Raw genomic sequence first — 20,332 nt, 5'->3', positions numbered from 1 at the left:
ACAGTGGCTGGAAGCTCCCCTCAATCAGAAATACCACCTGGGGAGCATGGAAAGCAGGGGCAGAGGAAGGTCCTCATGAAGGGGAGCCAGCAGTCCTGGCTGCTGAGCTGATTCTGAGACACAAAGGGATGATCAGACAGGGTTCTTTTTATACCCATCTGCCCTGCCCTGTCCTCCCCTAAAGGTGCCCCGTGTTCCCACAGCTACTTCAATAGCTAATGTTGTCTGCAGCCTTCAGGAAATGACCCCTGCAAGCCTCACCACCAACAGTGAGATTCTTGAGTGTTGGAAATGCATCTGGCCAAAGGTTTTCCATCTTTGTCCTCTTCCTCCCTCTGGGTTAACTCCTGTAACAGGAGGATGAGAAGGAAATGTCCCTGCCACGATTTCTATCTCCTTTGACTTCACGGAAGGGCCACTTTCCACACGTGTGGAATGTCCCACTGTTACCCAGACATGTCACAGAGGGACTGCAAGGGCCCTCCCAACCCATAGAATCATGGAATCATAGAATGGTTTGTGTTGGAAAGGACCTTAAAGCTCATCCAGTCCCAACCCCCCGCATGGGCAGGGACACCTCCCACCAGCCCAGGTTGCTCCAAGCCCCATCCAACCTGGACTTGAACACTGCCAGGGATGGGGCAGCCACAGCTTCCTTGGAAAACCTGTTCCAGTGTCTCACCACCCTCAGATTAAAGAATTTCTTCCCTATGTCCAACCTCAATCTCCCCTCTTCAAGTTTTAACCCATTTCCCTTGTCCTCTCCCTACCCCCCCGTGTCCAAAGCCCTCCCCCAGCTTTCTTGTAGCCCCCTCAGATATTGGAAGGTTGCTCTGAGCTCACCTGGGAGCCTCCTCTTCTCCAGGCTGAACAACCCCAATCCCTCAGCCTGGCTTCCCAGGGAGGTGCTCAGCCCTCTGAGCATTTCAGTGGCTCTGCTCTGGACACCTTCCAGGAGCTCTGTGTCCTTCTGCTGCTGGGGACTCCAGAACTGGACCCAGCACTGCAGGGGGGGTCTGAGCAGAGCAGAGCAGAGCAGAGGGGGAGAATCCCCTCCCCTGACCACTCTCTGTGCTTCTGGTGATGCCCCCAGGACATGGTTGGTTTCTGGGCTGAGCACACACTGACAGCTCATGTTGAGCTTCTGCTCCACCACCACCCCCAAGCCCTTCTCCTCAGGGTGCCCTCAAGCCTTTCTCCTCCTAAGATGGATTTGTGCATGGGATTGCCTCAGCCCAGCTGCAGAACCTTGCACTTGGCCTTGCTGAACTCCATGCAGTTTGCACAAGTCCATTTCTCCAGCCTGCCCAGCTCCCTCTGGATCCATCCCTTCCCTCTAGCCTGGTGACTTCACCACACACTTTGGTGTCATCAGCAAACTTGCTGAGGGTGCTCTCCATCCCACTGCCCGTGTCCCTGACAAAGCTGTGAAACAGCCCTGCTCCCAGTCTGACACTTGAGGTCACCACTCCTCCCACATCTCCACCTGGACACTGAGCCACTGATCACAACTCTTTGGGTGCCACCACCCAGCCAGGTCCTTATCCAACGAGTGCTCCATCCATCAGATCCATAGCATTCCAGTCTGGAGATCAGGATGTTGTGCAGGACAGTGCTGGATGCTTGGCACAGCTCCAGGGAGATGATGTCTGTTGCTCTGCCTTTGTGCACTGAGGCTGTGACCCACCAAAAGGCCACCAAATAAATAAAATAAAATAAAATAGAACAACAAAAAAAATGCCACCAAATCAGTCAGGCAGGACTTGCCCTTAGTGCAGCCCTGTTGGCTGTCACCAATCACCCCTTTGCTTCAGGAGCATCTGCTCCATCATCTGGCTAGGCACAGAGATGAGACTGACTGGCCTAGAGTTCCCTGGGTCTTCTTTATTCCCAGTTTTCAAAATGGGGGTTATGTTTCCCCTTTTCCAGTCAGCAGGAACTTCACCAGACTGCCCTGACTTTTCGAATACGATGGGCAGTGGCTTTGCAACTTCATCCTCCAGTTCTTTTAGGAGCCGAGGGTGAATCCCATCAGGACCCATGGACTTGTTCACCTTCAGGGTCTTTAGATGGTCTTGAACCTGCTCTTCACCTACAATCCATCACTATCCATCCACAATCCATCTTCATCCAGCTTAGCCTTCCCCAGATCCTGCCAGATTTTGCCCTACAAGAGGGATGGGTGTTGTGGGGTGCTGTCCCCACCTCAAAGCCCACCCTCTCTCAAGGAGAGACATGGAGAACCATGGGGCAGGTCCCCAGACCAGGATGTACTGGTCCCACATCACCTGGATGCACTGGTCAGCTCCTGGGTGCCCAGGGGAGAGGCTGTGGCACCACTGTTGGTGTGGGGCTGTGCATGTGGCAGTGTCCCAGTTCCTAGGATACAGACAAGGTTGGGAGGCAGCATCCCCAGTCCTGGGAAAGCAGCAGGGCTCAGGGACACCTTTCTCTTTGGGTGAGGGAGATGTGGGAGTGCCTAGGACTCTGCCTGGAAATCATAGAATCATAGAAAGTTAAGGGTTGGAAGGGACCTTGAAAGATCATCAAGTCCAACCCCCCTGCCAGAGCAGGGTCACCTCCAGCAGTCACACAGGAATGTGTCCAGAGGAGGCTCCACAGCCTCCCTGGGCAGCCTTTCCAGTGCTCTGTCACCTTTTCCTTATATGTATACAGAAACTCCTGTGCTCCACTTCATAACTGTTGTCCCTTGTCCTGTCATGAGTCACCCCTGAGGAAAGTTTGATTCCTTCCTCCTGGCACTCACCCTTTCCATATTTATCAACATCACTGAGCTCACCCCTCAGTCTCCTCCTCTCCAAGCTGCAGAGCCCCAGCTCCCTCAGCCTTTCCTCACCAGGAGATGTTCCACTCCCTTCAGCAGCTCTGTGCCTCTGCTCTGGACTCTCTCCAGCAGTTCCCTCTCCTTCTGGAACTGAGGGGCCCAGAACTGGACACAATATTCCAGATGTGGCCTCACCAAGGCAGAGCAGAGGGGGAGCAGGACCTCTTCTAATGCCCCCCAGGTGCCATTGGGCTTCTTGGCCACCAGGACACATTGTTGTCTCCTGGGCATCCATCCTTCCATCCCCCAGCACCCCCAGGGCCCTTTCCCCTTTGCTGCTCTCCAACAGCTCAGTCCCCACCCTGTCCTGGTACCTGGGGTTGTTCTTTCCCAGATGTCAGACTCTCCACTTGCCCTTCTTGGAATTCATTCCATTCCTCCCTGCCCAACTCTCCAGCCTGTCCAGGTCCCTCTGGACACATTTGGACCAGCCTGTGTGTGTTTTCATATTCCCACATGATTCTCATGTGCCCATACCACCTTTCCCTTTAATTATCCAGGGGAACCTAACAGTCTCTGTCACCCTCAGCAGCAGACAACTTCACTTGAAAAGGGCCCTGTTTTATGTCAGGCAATTACTAAACAACTGGCTCCAGAGAAAGGCAGTCCCGGATCTGTTTGGGGTACAAATCTCAGCATAAATTTTTACATTATGAATTTCCATTTATCACAGAATCACAGAATGGCCTGGGTTTGAATGGGTGATGAGCTTCTGGGTCAGGGTGAAGGAGGGGTCTGGCAGGGGTGTCACTGCAGTGGTCATCTGGCCATCTGCTGCAGGCTGCTCCATCAGGAAGCCCAAGCACGAGACCTTCTGCAGCAGAGGCAGCCACACATTTGCAGGTCTTGGTCTCCCTGGGGGATTTTAATCACCCTGATCTCTGCTGAAGGGACAAAGCAGGAACCAGGAGGTTCACAGAGAGCATCTGACACACTCCTGATGTACGTAGCAGAAGGGACAACAAGGAGCAGCACTCTGCTGGACTTCATACTTACAAACTAGGAAGGGCTCCCTGGGAGAGGTGTCTGGTGAATCAGAAGGTTGTGTTACCATGCTGAGGATGAGCCCCTCTGTACCCTAGAACCAAGCCCTTGAACCCCAGTCAGAGGAGGTGAGACAAACAGACCATCCCAGCTCATTTACTGGCAGAAATAACTGAGAAATTATCTCAAATCCTTAGCAAAGGCTCCCACAATGAGAGCTAAAAGGAGACCCAGAGGCAGGCTCGAACAGTGCTGTTATTTACAGACAGAAATTTATTAAGACACAGGAATAAGTTGGTTCAGCAGCACCAGGCCCTGCTGCCAGGATCCTGTCCCAGAGTGTCACCAGGGCACGACCTTCCCTTCCCAGTCCAGGAAGGTGCCCGTGTCCTTCTCGGAGAGGGAGGAGAGCACCTTCAGCATCCCTCGCACGCTGTCGTCCACCGTCAAGGGGGGCTGCGGGGCAGAGGGGAGAGGCAGCCTGTGCCCGAGGCTGCCCAGGGGCTGCCCTGCAGCACCTCATTGCTCAAGGCCTGAGGCTCTGCTGTGAGTCAGGAGAGGCCAGCACAGCACAACAGGAGCTCCTGGTCTCCCTTTTTCTTTTTCTCAGAGCATCTCTCGAGCAGCTCTCCCAGAGCTCAGCATCCCTGGGACTGCTGAGTCCACAAGAAGCTCAGCACACACCAAATGAAGAAGTTCTTCCCTACTTTGGCCAAGTGCTCTCTTACCTTATGTGATCCTGAGCCCCCCATGTCAGTTTGCACCCAGCCGGGGTGCAGAGCGACGCAGAGGACCCCGTGCTCTCGGTACGCCAGGGACTGGCACTTGGTCAGCATGTTCAGAGCAGCCTGCGGGGAGACGGGGCAGGAATGGTGGTGGGAGGGGATGGGATGGGGGCTGCCAGGGGACACGGGCAGAGCCCATTCCAGGGGTTTTTTGACAGTGGTTGGAAGGTGTGTGAGATTGTTGGAAGAGGAACAGTGCTGTCTGGGGGTACCTTGCTGCAGCGGTAGGAGAGAGCGTGTGGCTGACCCCATAAATAGAGCTCCTGAATGGAGCCTGCAGAGCTGGAGATGTTGATGATGGCGGCCTTGCTGCAGCTCAGGGCTGAGCCTGGGCTCCCCTGGGCAGCCTTCTTCAGCAAGGGCAGGAATGCCTGCGAGGAGAAGAGAGAACACAAGACAGAGATATGCACACAGAGGGCATAGGAGAGAGGACCAGCTCCTTCCACAGCAGGCAGCCAGCACTGGAGCATCCTCCCTCCTCTATCTACTCCTCCAACACACCAGGTTCCACCTCCTGAGCTTCAGTCGTGGCACCACGAGCATCTTGTTGCATGAGTGTCCATTGGGCACTGAAGTGAAGGCAGAACCCACTCCATCTGGCACCTCGTGCCCCCTGGATCAGAGATCCAGGCTTACGGGAAGGGATGCTCCTCAGGGAGATGGAATTGTGCTGAGGGTCTCACCTGGCCCAGCAGCAGCGGCCCAATGGTGTTGGTGGTGTAAACCTCACTCATGCTCTCCAGGGTCTCAGCACCAATTAAGATGGGCTTTGCTATTGCAGCGTTGTTGATGAGGAGGTTCAGCCCCAACCCCCCCAGCTTCTCCCCAACTCTGGCTGCTGCCTGCTTGATGCTGGTGGGATCAGAGACTTCTGCAGAGCGGACATGGAGGAGGTCAGTGCCCACGTGCCCACGGTGGCCTTGGAGCCCCCTGTGCCCCTCAGGATGGCAGCACCCGGTGTCCCCAGAGCCCCCAGCCCCTCGGCAATGCCTGGGCAGATACCGGGGGAACCAGGGCAAGGATCCCCCACCTGGGGACACCTACCCAGTGCAATGATGACCAGGTTGGGGTGCTTGGAGGCCAAACTCTGTAACTCCTGCAAGAGAGGGGACCAGGTGGGCACTCCCAGGTCAGCACCAGCACCCTGCTCCCTCTGCCTGGCTCCCCTCGGATGGGTCTCCATGCCTCCCGCACACCCCCCGTGCCACTGTCCCCTGCACAGCCCCCAGGCACAGTTGGTGCCACAGCTGTCCCCAGACACTGCCCTGTGCTGGGGGGGCCTGGCTGCAGCTCCAGCCTTTTGCAAAGCCCCTCCCTGCCCCAACCTGCTGCCCTGGCCCCCGTGCTCCCATCCCCAGCACGGCCCCCGCCTCCCAGCCCAGCCTCACCCGTGCTCGCTGCCCATTGGGGTCCCGACACGCCGCAAACACCCACTGGGGTGGGTTTGGCAGCTCCAGGAGCTTCTGGACGAGCCCCAGACCGATTCCACGGTTGGCCCCGGTGACCAGCACGGTGTGGAGGTGCAGCCCTGCCATGCTGCTTCTCCTTCTGCTCCAACTCACCTGCTCTGCTCAGCTCCTCGGTGCTTCCTTATGTCCTGTCCCACCCCACCCACCCGGGGCTTGCACCAACCCTGGCACGAGTTCTCCAGATCTTCGAACCTTCGGGCAGAGTTCCTGGCTGGGAGCCATCCCTTGATACCAATGAGCAAACAGAACTTGGCTTTTCCAGACAAACCCTGCTGAGCCTGAGAACCTTGGCCCCCTAATCCCAGAGCTGCCGGGCAGGAGAAGCTGCTGTGGGTGAGGAGGGAAGGAGCAGCCTGCGGGAGGGCTGCAGGATGCCCCACGGCTCAGACAGCCTCTTCAGCTTCACGAGTGTCCTCTGAGTGGGACGGGCTCCTCCAGGCTTTAGCAGGAGGTGCCTCAGGTGGCCAGGAGCAGAGGTTCTGTGCCTCACCCATGCCATGTGTGCACCAACACCCATATACTATGTGGAGCACACCCAGCATGGCGTCTGCTGGCAGGGGGAAGCAGAGCTGCAGGGCTGGCACATCACAGCTCTGCTCTTCATACACTCTGTATCCCCACCTGTATCCTCCCTCTGCACTGAGCTGAGCAGCTGCCCCATCCCTGCTGCTCTCAGGACCTCGACTCTCTGCCTTTCTGCCTCACAAATTAATTTCTGTGTCCTTCAGCTTTGTTTTTGCAGCTCTTCTCATGCACCTTCTGGAAAAAGACCTGGGAGTCCTGGTGGACAACAAGGTGCCCATGAGGTAGCCACGGACCCTTGTGGCCCAGAAGGCCAAGGGCATCCTGGGGTGGATCAAGGAGAGGGTGGCCAGCAGCTGGAGGAAGGATCTGCTGCCCCTCTCCTCTGCCCTGCTGAGGCTGCATGGGTTCTGCCGGGTCCTGTTCTGGGCTCCCCGGGTCAAGAAGGAGAGGAAAGTGCTGGAGATGGCAGAGCAAAGGGCTACAAGGATGCCTGAGGGGCTGGGACATCTCTCTTGTGAGGGAAGGCTGGGGGGCTGGGGTCTTCTGAGCCTGGAGAACACTGAGGGGATCTGATCAAAGCTTCCCAGTGCCTAAAGGGTGGGTGTCAGGAGGATGGGGACAGTCTTGTGTCAGTGGTGCCCAGTGACAGGCCAAGAGGTAAGAGGAGCAAACATGAGCAGAGGAAGGTCCATTCAACACTGTGGAGAGATTTAGTCTCCATACTAAATCTCTCCACACAACACGAGGAGGAACTTTGTTCCTTTGAGGGTGTCAGAGCCCTGGCACAGGCTGCCCAGAGAGGTGTTGGGGTCTCTGTCTCTCGAGACACTGCAACCCTGTGTGGAGGGGGAACCCATCCCGTGCACCCTGCTGGAGGGGAAGCTGCCGGGGCAGGGGGGATGGGACTCGGGGATCTCCAGAAGTCCCTGCCAAGCCCTCCCATTCTGTAATTCCCTGGAGGCTGGGAGCAGGGCATCTCCATAGCCTGAGGACAGGTGCCCACAGGGCCAGGCCTCCTCAGCCCCAGGCTGTCCCTGCAGGCAGTGCCATCACCCGGACAGGAGCTGCGTCCTCACCAAGCAGAGCCCCAGAGCTGCTGTCCCCTCAGCCCAGGGTCGGCCCAGACCTCCCCAGCCCATCCCTCCTCCTCTGCAGCCTTGGAGCAGCCGGGATGCTGGCAGGGAGGCTCTGGCCCTGCCCCACTGCCTCTGCAGGGGCCTTCCAGGGGGGTGACGGTGCCACGGCCCCACGGGCTGTCACTCGTGGGCACCCCAGTGAGAGATGCCGGGCAGGTGGGCGGCTGAGGGCATCAGCACATTGGGGAGAAGGAGCAGGAACAGCAGGCTCTTGGGCAGAGCTTTATTGAGGCTGGGGCCAGTGAGAGCAGCAGCAGAGGCCCTGCTGCCAGGATCCTGTCCCAGAGTGTCACCAGGGCACGACCTTCCCTTCCCAGTCCAGGAGGGTGCCCGTGTCCTTCTCAGAGATGGAGGAGAGCACCTTCATCATCCCTCGCACGCTGTCGTCCACCGTCAAGGGGGGCTGCGGGGCAGAGGGGAGAGGCAGCCTGTGCCCGAGGCTGCCCAGGGGCTGCCCTGGAGCAGCTGAGCTGGGAAAGGAGCTACTGGAGGGTGAGGGGAAAGCCCCCAGCCCCGGGCAGAGGAGCCAGGAAGGGAGCTGAGGGGCTGGGGGCATCTCTGGGCAGGGCAGGGCTCAGGGCAGCAGCTCCCTCCCCTGGAAGACCAGCCCAGGCTTTCTGGCTGTGAAACTCTTACCATGTGTCCAGCTGAGCCCCCCATGTCAGTTTGCACCCAGCCGGGGTGCAGAGCGACGCAGAGGACCCCGTGCTCTCGGTACGCCAGGGACTGGCACTTGGTCAGCATGTTCAGAGCAGCCTGCGGGGAGACGGGGCAGGGATGGTGGTGGGAGGGGATGGGATGGGGGCTGCCAGGGGACACGGGCAGGGCAGGGGGAGCAGATCTGTCCCTCACAGGGCAGTTTGGGGGTACCTTGCTGCAGCGGTACGAGAGAAAATGCATCAGCTCCCAACCGGCGGGAGAAGCGATGGAGCCCCCGTTGCTGGAGATGTTGATGATGGCGGCCTTGCTGCAGCTCAGGGCTGAGCCTGGGCTCCCCTGGGCAGCCTTCTTCAGCAAGGGCAGGAACGCCTGGGAGGAACAGGGGGCACGTGGTGATGGCACAGGGGAGAGGACCAGCTCCTTCCCAGTGGGCAACATCAGCACTGGAGCATCCTCCCTCCTCTTCCCACTCCCCCATCCCATTGGGCTCCAGCCCACAGCTCCACGAGCTCCTTCTCAGGCAAGAATCCATCGGGCACCAGAGCGGAGGCAGGACCTCTCCCACCACCCCCCGGCCTCCAGGACACTCCAGCTTGGGCTGAGGGTCTCACCTGGCCCAGCAGCAGCGGCCCAATGGTGTTGGTGGTGTAAACCTCACTCATGCTCTCCAGGGTCTCAGCACCAATTAAGATGGGCTTTGCTATTGCAGCGTTGTTGATGAGGAGGTTCAGCCCCAACCCCCCCAGCTTCTCCCCAACTCTGGCTGCTGCTGCCTTGATGCTGGTGGGATCAGAGACTTCTGCAGAGCCGACATAGAGGAGCTCAGTGCCCACGTGCCCACGGTGGCCTTGGAGCCCCCTGTGCCCCTCAGGATGGCAGCACCCGGTGTCCCCAGAGCCCCCAGCCCCTCGGCAACGCCTGAGCAGATACTGGGGGAACCAGGGCAAGGATCCCCCACCTGGGGACACCTACCCAGTGCAATGATGACCAGGTTGGGGTGCTTGGAGGCCAAACTCTGTAACTCCTGCAAGAGAGGGGACCAGGTGGGCACTCCCAGGTCAGCACCAGCACCCTGCTCCCTCTGCCTGGCTCCCCTCGGATGGGTCTCCATGCCTCCCGCACACCCCCCGTGCCACTGTCCCCTGCACAGCCCCCAGGCACAGTTGGTGCCACAGCTGTCCCCAGACACTGCCCTGTGCTGGGGGGGCCTGGCTGCAGCTCCAGCCTTTTGCAAAGCCCCTCCCTGCCCCAACCTGCTGCCCTGGCCCCCGTGCTCCCATCCCCAGCACGGCCCCCGCCTCCCAGCCCAGCCTCACCCGTGCTCGCTGCCCACTGGGGTCCCGACACCCCGCAAACACCCACTGGGGTGGGTTTGGCAGCTCCAGGAGCTTCTGGACGAGCCCCAGACCGATTCCACGGTTGGCCCCGGTGACCAGCACGGTGTGGAGGTGCAGCCCTGCCATGCTGCTTCTCCTTCTGCTCCAACTCACCTGCTCTGCTCAGCTCCTCGGTGCTTCCTTATAGCCTGTCCCACCCCACCCACCCGGGGCTTGCACCAACCCTGGCACGAGTTCTCCAGATCTTCGAACCTTCGGGCAGAGTTCCTGGCTGGGAGCCATCCCTTGATACCAATGAGCAAACAGAACTTGGCTTTTCCAGACAAACCCTGCTGAGCCTGAGAACCTTGGCCCCCTAATCCCAGAGCTGCCGGGCAGGAGAAGCTGCTGTGGGTGAGGAGGGAAGGAGCAGCCTGCGGGAGGGCTGCAGGATGCCCCACGGCTCAGACAGCCTCTTCAGCTTCACGAGTGTCCTCTGAGTGGGACGGGCTCCTCCAGGCTGTAGCAGGAGGTGCCTCAGGTGGCCAGGAGCAGAAGTTCTGTGCCTTGCTCGTGCCACATGTGCTCCAACATGTGCAACGTGTGCTCTCAGGAACTTCACTCTCTGCCTTTCTGCCTGGCAAATTAATTTCTGTGTCCTTCTGCTTTGTTTTTGCAGCTCTTCTCATGCACCTTCTGGGAAGGGTGAAAGTTTGGAGTGTTGCTCAAACCACGGAGTAAGTTTCCTCAGGCCTGGTTGTTTGGATGTCCTCCCCATCCCCTTGTAGCCTTGTTGTGCCTGGAAGCTTAGGGGTAGGGGAGGTACTGGGGATGCTTTTTTGCATCCCCAGTGCCCTTTGCCCACGAGGGAATCCCATGGGGGCATCTGCTTCTCCAGGCTGCCCATTCCTGCCTGCTTCTTCTCAGCATCAGTGTCGAATTGGAGACCAGCAGCCCCCAGGACAGAGTCTTTCAGGTGGTTGTCCCAGGGCAAAGCCCCATTTCCCAGCCCCACAGTCATTTTCTGGCTGGGTAATGTCCCCCCTTTTGCACACCCCCCCTCTGAGCCATGTGGGCACAGTTCTCCCTCTTCCAGGCTGCCTGGAATGAGGTGCTTGGTTGCTGAGCTCCAGGACAAGGGCAGCTGGAGCACAGCATCCTGGCTGCATGAAGGCTGAGATAGACTCATGGAATCATTTGAGTTTGATAAAAGACCTTTGAGATCATCAAGTGCAACCATTTACCCAGCACTCCCAAGGCCACCGCTAAACCTTGACCCTCAGCTTTGAAATCCTTCCAGGGATGGGGACTCCACCACTGCTCTGGGCAGCCTGGGCCAGGGCCTGACAACCCGCTCCTTTTGGGGGAAGAAATGGTTCCTAATGTCCAGTCCAAACCTCCTATGGCACAACTTGAGGCCATTTCCTCTTGTCCTTTTCCTTTGATAGAAGGGACTGACACACCCTCCCTCCAACCTCCTTCCAGGGAGTTGTAGAGAGCCAGAAGCTCTCCCCTCAGCCTCCTTTTCTCCAGGTGCTCAGACCCCCAGCTCCCTCAGCTGCTCCTGCTCAGACTTGTGCTCCAGACCCTTCCCCAGCTCTTCCCTGCCCTTCCCTGGACACATTCCAGTCCCTCAATGTCCTTCTTGTTGGGAGTCAGCCCAGAGCTGACCCCCGGATCCAAGGTGCAGCCTCCCCAGTGCCCATCACAGGGGGACAATCCCTGCCCTGGTCCTGCTGGCCACACCAGTGCTGACACAAGCCAGGATGCTGGTGGCCTCCTTGGCCACCTGTGGAAGTTTCTAACAGACTGTGGGGAATGGCCTCATCCTCTGCTGAGAGGAAGAAAAGCATGGAGGTTTGGAGAAGCAGAGCTCTCAGCCCAGTGTGGAATTTCAGAAAAGCAGAGGAAGGTGCTCAGGAAAGAGAGTGGGGAAAAGAATGTTACAGCTTAAAAATAGACTCAGACTTAGCAGGGTCAAAGGGTGGGGGGGAGAGGGAAGGTCTGTGATCAGCTCTGAAATTCAAGCTGTAGATGCTTAGAAGACAGGAGCTGATCCTCAGGGAAATCTCTGACCCAGGAGCAGTGTCAGATGGGCAGCAAAGCAAGAACACGGGATGTCAGTGAAGGAAGAATCATGGTGCCACAAAAAGCAGCATTGCCACAAAAGAGAATCTTTAGGCAGTAGAAGAGAGAGGAGTTGAACTCCAGTCTTGGTTGCAATGAGGTTGTGAATTAAATGTGTGTTAAACCAGTAAAGTACCTAAAGGCCAGTGTAGTATCTAAATGCAAAGTCATGCATGTGAGTAACAGCAGAGGAAGTAAGCAAATACCTTAACAGGGAACGCTTTCCACAAGGTTGAAAGGAAGGAACATTGCCTATTGTCTGCCAATAAAGATTATTTTTCATTTGGGCCAGGGCAGAACCTTGTGTGTTTGTGTACCTTTCTGTCACATGCTCTGGGATTTATCTGGGCTTTCACACCGAGGAGAAGCAAAAAGGGTAAAGGTAAATATTACACAGAGGATTTGAAAGCAAGTGAACATCTGTTCATAAAGCATGTCACAGAAGAAAAGGCTGGGGATGTTGCCACCCTGGCTATTCCAGGGCACAATAGGGCATGTTCCCAGGGTACAAACCACCTGAGAGGTGCAGATGTGCCAGGGCCTGCTGGCAGCACAGGAATTCTGTATTTCATGTTTAGGCCCTGGGGCAACCAAGTGCTGTTAGTTCTTGATAACAAGGGATTGGTACCAGAGGGTTTGGTGAGATGGAGTGGGTTCAAATTGGAGATACAGGCTGGTGCAAGCCCCGGGTGGGTGGGGTGGGACAGGACATAAGGAAGCACCGAGGAGCTGAGCAGAGCAGGCGAGTTGGAGAAGGAGGAGAAGCAGCATGGCAGGGCTGCACCTCCACACCGTGCTGGTCACCGGGGCCAACCGTGGAATCGGTCTGGGGCTCGTCCAGAAGCTCCTGGAGCTGCCAAACCCACCCCAGTGGGTGTTTGCGGCGTGTCGGGACCCCAATGGGCAGCGAGCACGGGTGAGGCCGGGCTGGGAGGCGGGGGCCGTGCTGGGGATGGGAGCACGGGGGCCAGGGCAGCAGGTTGGGGCAGGGAGGGGCTTTGCAAAAGGCTGGAGCTGCAGCCAGGCCCCCCCAGCACAGGGCAGTGTCTGGGGACAGCTGTGGCACCAACTGTGCCTGGGGGCTGCGCAGGGGACAGTGGCACAGGGGGTGTGCGGGAGGCATGGAGACCCATCCGAGGGGAGCCAGGCAGAGGGAGCAGGGTGCTGGTGCTGACCTGGGAGTGCCCACCTGGTCCCCTCTCTTGCAGGAGTTACAGAGTTTGGCCTCCAAGCACCCCAACCTGGTCATCATTGCACTGGGTAGGTGTCCCCAGGTGGGGGATCCTTGCCCTGGTTCCCCCAGTATCTGCCCAGGCGTTGCCGAGGGGCTGGGGGCTCCAAGGCCACCGTGGGCACGTGGGCACTGAGCTCCTCTATGTCGGCTCTGCAGAAGTCTCTGATCCCACCAGCATCAAGCAGGCAGCAGCCAGAGTTGGGGAGAAGCTGGGGGGGTTGGGGCTGAACCTCCTCATCAACAACGCTGGAATGATGAAGCCACTGTACATTGATGCTGAGACCCTGGAGAGCATGAGTGAGGTTTACACCACCAACACCATTGGGCCGCTGCTGCTGGGCCAGGTGAGACCCTCAGCCCAAGCTGGAGTGTCCTGGAGGCCAGGGGGTGGTGGGAGAGGTCCTGCCTCAGCTCTGGTGCCCGATGGATTCGTGCCTGAGAAGGAGCTCGTGGAGCTGTGGGCTGGAGCTCAAGAGCTGGAGCCCAATGGGATGGGGGAGTGGGAGGAAGAGGAAGGATGCTCCAGTGCCGGTGCCGATGTTGCCCACTGGGAAGGAGCTGGTCCTCTCCCCTGTGCCATCTCCACGTGCACCCTGTTCCTCCCAGGCGTTCCTGCCCTTGCTGAAGAAGGCTGCCCAGGGGAGCCCAGGCTCAGCCCTGAGCTGCAGCAAGGCCGCCATCATCAACATCTCCAGCAGCGCGGGCTCCATCGCTTCTCCTGAAGCCTTTGAGCTGATTCATGTTGTCTCTTACCGCTGCAGCAAGGTACCCCCAAACTGCCCTGTGAGGGACAGATCTGCTCCCCCTGCCCTGCCCGTGTCCCCTGGCAGCCCCCATCCCATCCCCTCCCACCACCATCCCTGCCCCGTCTCCCCGCAGGCTGCTCTGAACATGCTGACCAAGTGCCAGTCCCTGGCGTACCGAGAGCACGGGGTCCTCTGCGTCGCTCTGCACCCCGGCTGGGTGCAAACTGACATGGGGGACTCAGCTGGACACATGGTAAGAGTTTCACAGCCAGAAAGCCTGGGCTGGTCTTCCAGGGGAGGGAGCTGCTGCCCTGAGCCCTGCCCTGCCCAGATATGCCCCCAGCCCCTCATCTCCCTTCCCGGCCCCTCTGCCCGGGGCTGGGGGCTTTCCCCTCACCCTCCAGTAGCTCCTTCCCCAGCTCAGCTGCTCCAGGGCAGCCCCTGGGCAGCCTCGGGCACAGGCTGCCTCTCCCCTCTGCCCCGCAGCCCCCCGTGACGGTGGACGACAGCGTGCGAGGGATGCTGAAGGTGCTCTCCTCCATCTCTGAGAAGGACACGGGCACTCTCCTGGACTGGGAAGGGAAGGTCGTGCCCTGGTGACACTCTGGGACAGGATCCTGGCAGCAGGGCCTCTGCTGCTGCTCTCACTGGCCCCAGCCTCAATAAAGCTCTGTCCAAGAGCCTGCTGTTCCTGCTCCTTCTCCCCAGTGTGCTGATGCCCTCAGCCGCCCACCTGCCCGGTATCTCTCACTGGGGTGCCCACGAGTGACAGCCCGTGGGGCCGTGGCACCATCACCCCCCTGGAAGGCCCCTGCAGAGGCAGTGGGGCAGGGCCAGAGCCTCCCTGCCAGCATCCCGGCTGCTCCAAGGCTGCAGAGGAGGAGGGATGGGCTGGGGAGGTCTGGGCCGACCCTGGGCTGAGGGGACAGCAGCTCTGGGGCTCTGCTTGGTGAGGACGCAGCTCCTGTCCGGGTGATGGCACTGCCTGCAGGGACAGCCTGGGGCTGAGGAGGCCTGGCCCTGTGGGCACCTGTCCTCAGGCTATGGAGATGCCCTGCTCCCAGCCTCCAGGGAATTACAGAATGGGAGGGCTTGGCAGGGACTTCTGGAGATCCCCGAGTCCCATCCCCCCTGCCCCGGCAGCTTCCCCTCCAGCAGGGTGCACGGGATGGGTTCCCCCTCCACACAGGGTTGCAGTGTCTCGAGAGACAGAGACCCCAACACCTCTCTGGGCAGCCTGTGCCAGGGCTCTGACACCCTCAAAGCAACAAAGTTCCTCCTCGTGTTGAATGGACCTTCCTCTGCTCATGTTTGCTCCTCTTACCTCTTGGCCTGTCACTGGGCACCACTGACACAAGACTGTCCCCATCCTCCTGACACCCACCCTGGCACTGGGAAGCTTTGATCAGATCCCCTCAGTGTTCTCCAGGCTCAGAAGACCCCAGCCCCCCAGCCTTCCCTCACAAGAGAGATGTCCCAGCCCCTCAGGCATCCTTGTAGCCCTTTGCTCTGCCATCTCCAGGACTTTCCTCTCCTTCTTGACCCGGGGAGCCCAGAACAGGACCCGGCAGAACCCATGCAGCCTCAGCAGGGCAGAGGAGGGGGGCAGCAGATCCTTCCTCCAGCTGCTGGCCACCCTCTCCTTGATCCACCCCAGGATGCCCTTGGCCTTCTGGGCCACAAGGGTCTGTGGCTACCTCATGGGCACCTTGTTGTCCACCAGGACTCTCAGGTCTTTTTCCACAAGCTGCTTTCTGGCAGGTCAGCCCCAAGCTCTACGGCTGCACGAGGTTATTCCTCTCAAGGTGTATCACCCTACACTTACCCTTGTTGAATTCCATAAGGTTTCCCTCTGCCCAACCCTCCAGCCTGTCTGGGTCATGGGGATGGCAGCGGAGTCCCCTGGTGTGTTGTCCCTCACCCCTCCCAGCTTTGTACCATCCACAAACCTGCAGAGGGTACCCTCCATCCCTCCCTCCAGGTGACTGATGAGGATACTGAACAGAACTGGACCCGGTACCTTGGGGAACAGACCTTGTTACTGAGCCAATGGACCCAGTGCCACTGCCTGCACTCCCCTCCCTGCCCCTGAGCAACCCCAGAGCACCCAGACCCAGGAGCACAGAAAAGGACCCTTCAGAGCTGAGTCTGGGTCTGCAGGACCAAATGTGCCCCTTCTGCCCTGGGAGGGAGTGCAGGGGGGGCAGTGGGTCCTGGGGACCTTTCCCTCTACGGTGTCTTCTCCATCCCCAGCTGAGGATGGGCAGAAGAGCTGAGGCCAGGTGTCTGAGGTTCAACAAGACCCAAGTGCCAGGTCCTGCATTTGGGTCACAACAACCCCAGGCAAAGCCCCAGGCTTGAGGCAGAGTGGCTGGAAAGTGACAGACAAAAAGGACCTGGAGGTGCTGGTTGACAGGGACTGAACAGGAGCCAGCGTGTGCCCAGGTGGCCAAGGAGGCCACCAGCATCCTGGCTTGTGTCAGCACTGGTGTGGCCAGCAGGACCAGGGCAGGGATTGTCCCCCTGTGATGGGCACTGGGAAGGCTGCACCTTGGATCCTGGGGTCAGCTCTGGGCTGACTCCCAACAAGAAGGACATTGAGGGGCTGGAATGTGTCCAGGGAAGGGCAACAGAGCTGGGGAAGGGTCTGAAGCACAAGTCTGAGCAGGAGCAGCTGAGGGAGCTGGGGGTCTGAACACCTGGAGAAAAGGAGGCTGAGGGGAGAGCTTCTGGCTCTCTACAACTCCCTGGCAGGAGGTTGGAGGGAGGGTGTGTCAGTCTCTTCTATCAAAGGAAAAGGACAAGAGGAAATGGCCTCAAGTTGTGCCATAGGAGGTTTGGACTGGACATTAGGAACCATTTCTTCCCCCAAAAGAAGAGGGTTGTCAGGCCCTGGCCCAGAGCAGTGGTGGAGTCCCCATCCCTGGAAGGATTTCAAAGCCCTGGAGATGTGGTGCTGAGGGTCAAGGTTTAGTGGTGGCCTTGGGAGTGCTGGGTAAAAGGTTGCTCTTGATGATTGCAAAGGCATTTTCCAATTAAAACAATTTTATGATTCTAAATCTCCTCTTTTTGCTGAGTCACTCTGGCTTTGCAGCCTTCCAATGTTTTGAAGTTGTAACTTCAGAATGTTGACTGTGCCCTGGGGCCCCACACTGCATTGTGGATCATTAGAGTTTAAACAAACTCTGCTTATCCAGGAGGCAGAGTCCAACCTGGCAGCAGGAGGAGGATCCAGCCAGCCTTGCCTGGCTTAATGCCCTGGCTCTTCCTTCCCAAGTGCTGCTGCAAGCCCCAGGAAGGGACCTCAGACCCACTCCCAAGAAGGGATTCAGATGGTCTTTCCAAGGTCTGAGCCTTAGGATGAGCATTTGGGTCCTTCTGTACACCCCATCCCATAACATCTCAGACATTGCCCTCTCCCCGGCTTTCGATCCAGTTTCCCAAGGCATCCTCTGACCTCCTTCTCTTAGCTGCTGTCAGCTCAGGTGTGCTCATAGTCCCTGTTTGTAGAAAAGGCCCTGGCAGTGCTGCTCCCAGCAGGGTTGAGCAATGTGCTTTTCTCTGCCGGGGAAGGAGTGGGTGGCACAGTTATCTTTAGCGGACTTAATCTGTAAGGAAGAATAAACTCATTACTAATTGACAGACCTATTTACATCAGGATGTATTCAGGGCTGTTGTCAACACATATTTTGTCACTGGATTAAGAATTAATAGGGTGTGATGAATGTCCCACAGACTGAGGGGTGGGGTGGGATCTGCCCACCCCTGCAGCATCTTGAAGCTGTGCAAGTCATGTCCCCCCTCCCTGACTCATTTGCTTTTGGCTGAAGCTTGCTGGTGGCTCAGCCCATTGTGAAGAGATTAAGGGAAGAGTCTGAGCTCAACTGCAGCGAAGTGGGAAGGCCCCAAGTGAGGCATCTCATGGCCCTTTTTTATAACTTTGCTATTTTCCCAGCAGACCTGCATGATCTCAGAGCTGGCCTTGAGCCTGGGAACCCAAAGCACATGTACCAGGGAGAGCAGATGAAACCTGAAAGAAAGGAGATTTAGGTTGCACATTAGGAAGAAATTCTTTCCTAGGAATCACCAGGTGAGACACTGGCTCAGGTTGCCCAGAGAAACTGTGGCTGTCCCATGATCAGAAGTATTCAGGGTCTGTCTGGATGGAGCTTGGAGCAATCTGGTTTAGTGGAAGGTGTTCCTGCCTGTGGCTGAACAGGGAGTTGGTCTTGTTGATCCTTAAGGTCTCTTCCAACCCAAACCACTCTGTGATTCTATGTAAAGCCCTTGGAACCCTGGCCTAGCAAAGGATATAAGAAACCAAGACTAAGGAAAGTTTCCAAGCAGCTTCTGCCCAGGGCAGAAGGAGCTACAAGAGTATGGGGGGAACCACTTGAGTCTACCTCGGGCAGGGGGTAAAGTTATTCCTCCTTTCCCAAGCTTATTTGGGGGTTTTCTGGTCCAGATGTCAGAGAAAAACGCTGAGCCAGGGTTTTCCTCTGAGCAAAGCAGTTCATCAGAAACAGCAGGCACAGAGGTTTGGGTGGCAGCTGATCTGGGTGTCAGACACTGCTTTCATAGCCATTGACTTCTCATAGCAAGGAAAGAGCAGCAAAAGCAAAGGTGGTTTGGGTGCTGCCACCTCTGCCCTGGGTTTCTAGGGGCCCCAGAGCTGTGTTCCCTGCAGGACTCCCAGACACAGCTGCCATCAGGTCTGACACCCAGGGCTGCACAGGACTGAGGATAAAGGGAGAGCCCTCTGCAGCTGTAGAGCCTCGAACCCCTGCAGAGACCTCAGCAGGGGAATTCTTTCACAGATTCTCCAGGCAACCTCAACTGGGCCAGTGCTTAGACCCAGTGTCAGCTCAGACTGGGTTCAGGAGCACTTTGCTGGGGACATTCCTCTCAGAATGCTCAGCTGCCAGGGTGCAGAAGTGGTGGGAGCACTGGGAGCTGGGACAGAGCCACACTGCCAGGAGTGTCACAGATCCCCAGTGGCCTCTCTGCTACCATATTCTGGGGTCATTTGGCTGGGTTATGGGACCTCAGAACCACCAAGTTGGACAAATTTACTTCGCCACTGTTATATTTGCTACCAGGGATCCCAGGGAATGGGCTACATGTGCCACAGACACGTGTCCCATCTTAGAAACACCACAGCACAAGCTCAATCACCAGCCTGCAAGTGCCTGGATTTGACATCCTGGTGTTGGAGTGAGAGAAGGATGCAGGGCTAAAAAAGCCCCACTGTCTCACCTGATGGGTGGGAACAGCACAGAGGAAAAAGCACAGAGGAAAAAGCACAGCTTCTTTCAGCCCCTCTCAGTAAAATCCCTGTGTTTTTGGCAATAAACATATTTCTACTTCTTGCTTATGAGTTAAGTGCATCCCTTCATCTGTGACAAAGTCAGCAGGTAGGTAAGGGGCATCACAGGTTATTTTCATGGAGACATGGAGTGATCCCAACCCCAGCTTTGCAGAAGAATGGGCTCATCACCCTGTCCTCTGTGCAGGAAATAATCAAGTCACCCGTTCTTTACAGAGGCATTTTGGGTTTTGACAAGAAAGGCTGGACCAGATGATCCTTGAGGTCCCTTCCAATGTGGTGTTCTGTGGTTAGATGATTCTTTGCTAAAGCCAAAAGAGATGAGCATCTACCAGTTCATTATCCCAGCAGCTACTCTGTGGGGAGATCCCAGCCTGGCAGGACCTGGACATTTAGCTGACATCCTTAAGAAACACACCAACAAGAGCCTAGGAAAAGTTCGGAAGCTTGCAGGAGGACTTGTTCCTCTGTAAGGAACATCTCAGCTTTGTGTCTTCTTTCTGAGGGACACAGCAGGACAGGAGACGAGATGTGAAGGCCAGGGCGACCACACCAGGAGCTGCTCCAGGGAGAAGTGGCTGTCACAGGGGGCAGTGACACCAAAGGTGTGTTTGCAGGACACTGAGGTTAGGTGGGGGCTGAGGGCAGTATGGCAGCAGGTGAAACATCCTCATATTTATAGATTCAAACCTTCCAAAATTCACTAACATCACAATCAGGCTATACCTGCACCAGAAGTTACCAAGGTAACTTGAAGAGAAACTAAAGCATGCGTGTAAGTTGTTTTTGTTACTTTCTGGAAGCCTCACAACATTTAACTAACAAAGGTTTAAAAAAAAAAAAAAAAAAAAATTAAAAATCCGGTTTTTACAAGGGGAACCGAAGCATGAAAGTGGGTCAGCAATGTCCTTGTTGGGACATATCCAATTACAGGCGCTCAGAGCTCGGGTTTTTTCACCATTCCCCTTTACATTCAGAACAGGCTCCTCTTGCACATTAACCCTTTCCTTGCCAGCAGATCACAGGGAACACGTTTCCAGAGTTCCCCGGAGAAGAGAGGAAGAGATGGTTGATGTCATTTGTCTGCGTAGAGCTGGAAGTGGTACAGGAGGTGACCCTGCTCTGGGTGATCTTTCCAGGTCCCTTCCAACCTCTCACATTCTATGATTCTGTGAATCC

General features: G+C 57.2%; 3 protein-coding genes across 4 annotated transcripts; 1 reads left to right on the top strand and 2 right to left on the bottom strand.

Annotated features, from left to right (window-relative positions):
* Positions 1 to 4,107: 4,107 nt before the first annotated feature.
* On the bottom strand, positions 4,108 to 9,359 carry LOC103532601 (C-factor). 2 transcript variants are annotated; one of them, XM_030458040.1, is made up of 6 exons: positions 6,003 to 6,160; positions 5,659 to 5,710; positions 5,298 to 5,485; positions 4,827 to 4,985; positions 4,558 to 4,677; positions 4,119 to 4,285 (listed from the first exon to the last, which is right to left on the bottom strand). In XM_030458040.1, the coding sequence occupies exons 1-6, from the start codon at positions 6,147 to 6,149 to the stop codon at positions 4,172 to 4,174; spliced, it is 780 nt and encodes a 259-aa protein (XP_030313900.1). In that variant the 5' UTR covers positions 6,150 to 6,160; the 3' UTR covers positions 4,119 to 4,171. The 2 variants fall into 2 exon arrangements, with proteins under 2 accessions (XP_030313901.1, XP_030313900.1); XM_030458041.1 differs by lacking the exons at positions 5,659 to 5,710; positions 6,003 to 6,160 and adding an exon at positions 9,306 to 9,359 and having other exon boundaries at positions 4,108 to 4,285; positions 5,298 to 5,544.
* LOC115598960 (C-factor-like) lies at positions 7,954 to 9,881 on the bottom strand. Its single transcript, XM_030458039.1, has 6 exons — positions 9,721 to 9,881; positions 9,377 to 9,428; positions 9,016 to 9,203; positions 8,615 to 8,773; positions 8,381 to 8,500; positions 7,954 to 8,147 (listed from the first exon to the last, which is right to left on the bottom strand). The coding sequence occupies exons 1-6, from the start codon at positions 9,865 to 9,867 to the stop codon at positions 8,034 to 8,036; spliced, it is 780 nt and encodes a 259-aa protein (XP_030313899.1). The 5' UTR covers positions 9,868 to 9,881; the 3' UTR covers positions 7,954 to 8,033.
* Positions 9,882 to 12,579: 2,698 nt separating this feature from the next.
* LOC115598935 (C-factor-like) lies at positions 12,580 to 14,511 on the top strand. Its single transcript, XM_030457792.1, has 6 exons — positions 12,580 to 12,763; positions 13,056 to 13,107; positions 13,238 to 13,425; positions 13,688 to 13,846; positions 13,961 to 14,080; positions 14,314 to 14,511. The coding sequence occupies exons 1-6, from the start codon at positions 12,617 to 12,619 to the stop codon at positions 14,425 to 14,427; spliced, it is 780 nt and encodes a 259-aa protein (XP_030313652.1). The 5' UTR covers positions 12,580 to 12,616; the 3' UTR covers positions 14,428 to 14,511.
* The last annotated feature ends 5,821 nt before the right edge of the window (positions 14,512 to 20,332 follow it).

This window comes from Calypte anna, chromosome 11 (assembly GCF_003957555.1).
Source record: "Calypte anna isolate BGI_N300 chromosome 11, bCalAnn1_v1.p, whole genome shotgun sequence".
Classification (NCBI taxonomy): Eukaryota; Metazoa; Chordata; class Aves; order Apodiformes; family Trochilidae; genus Calypte; species Calypte anna.
This window is presented reverse-complemented; position numbering and strand designations above follow the sequence as displayed.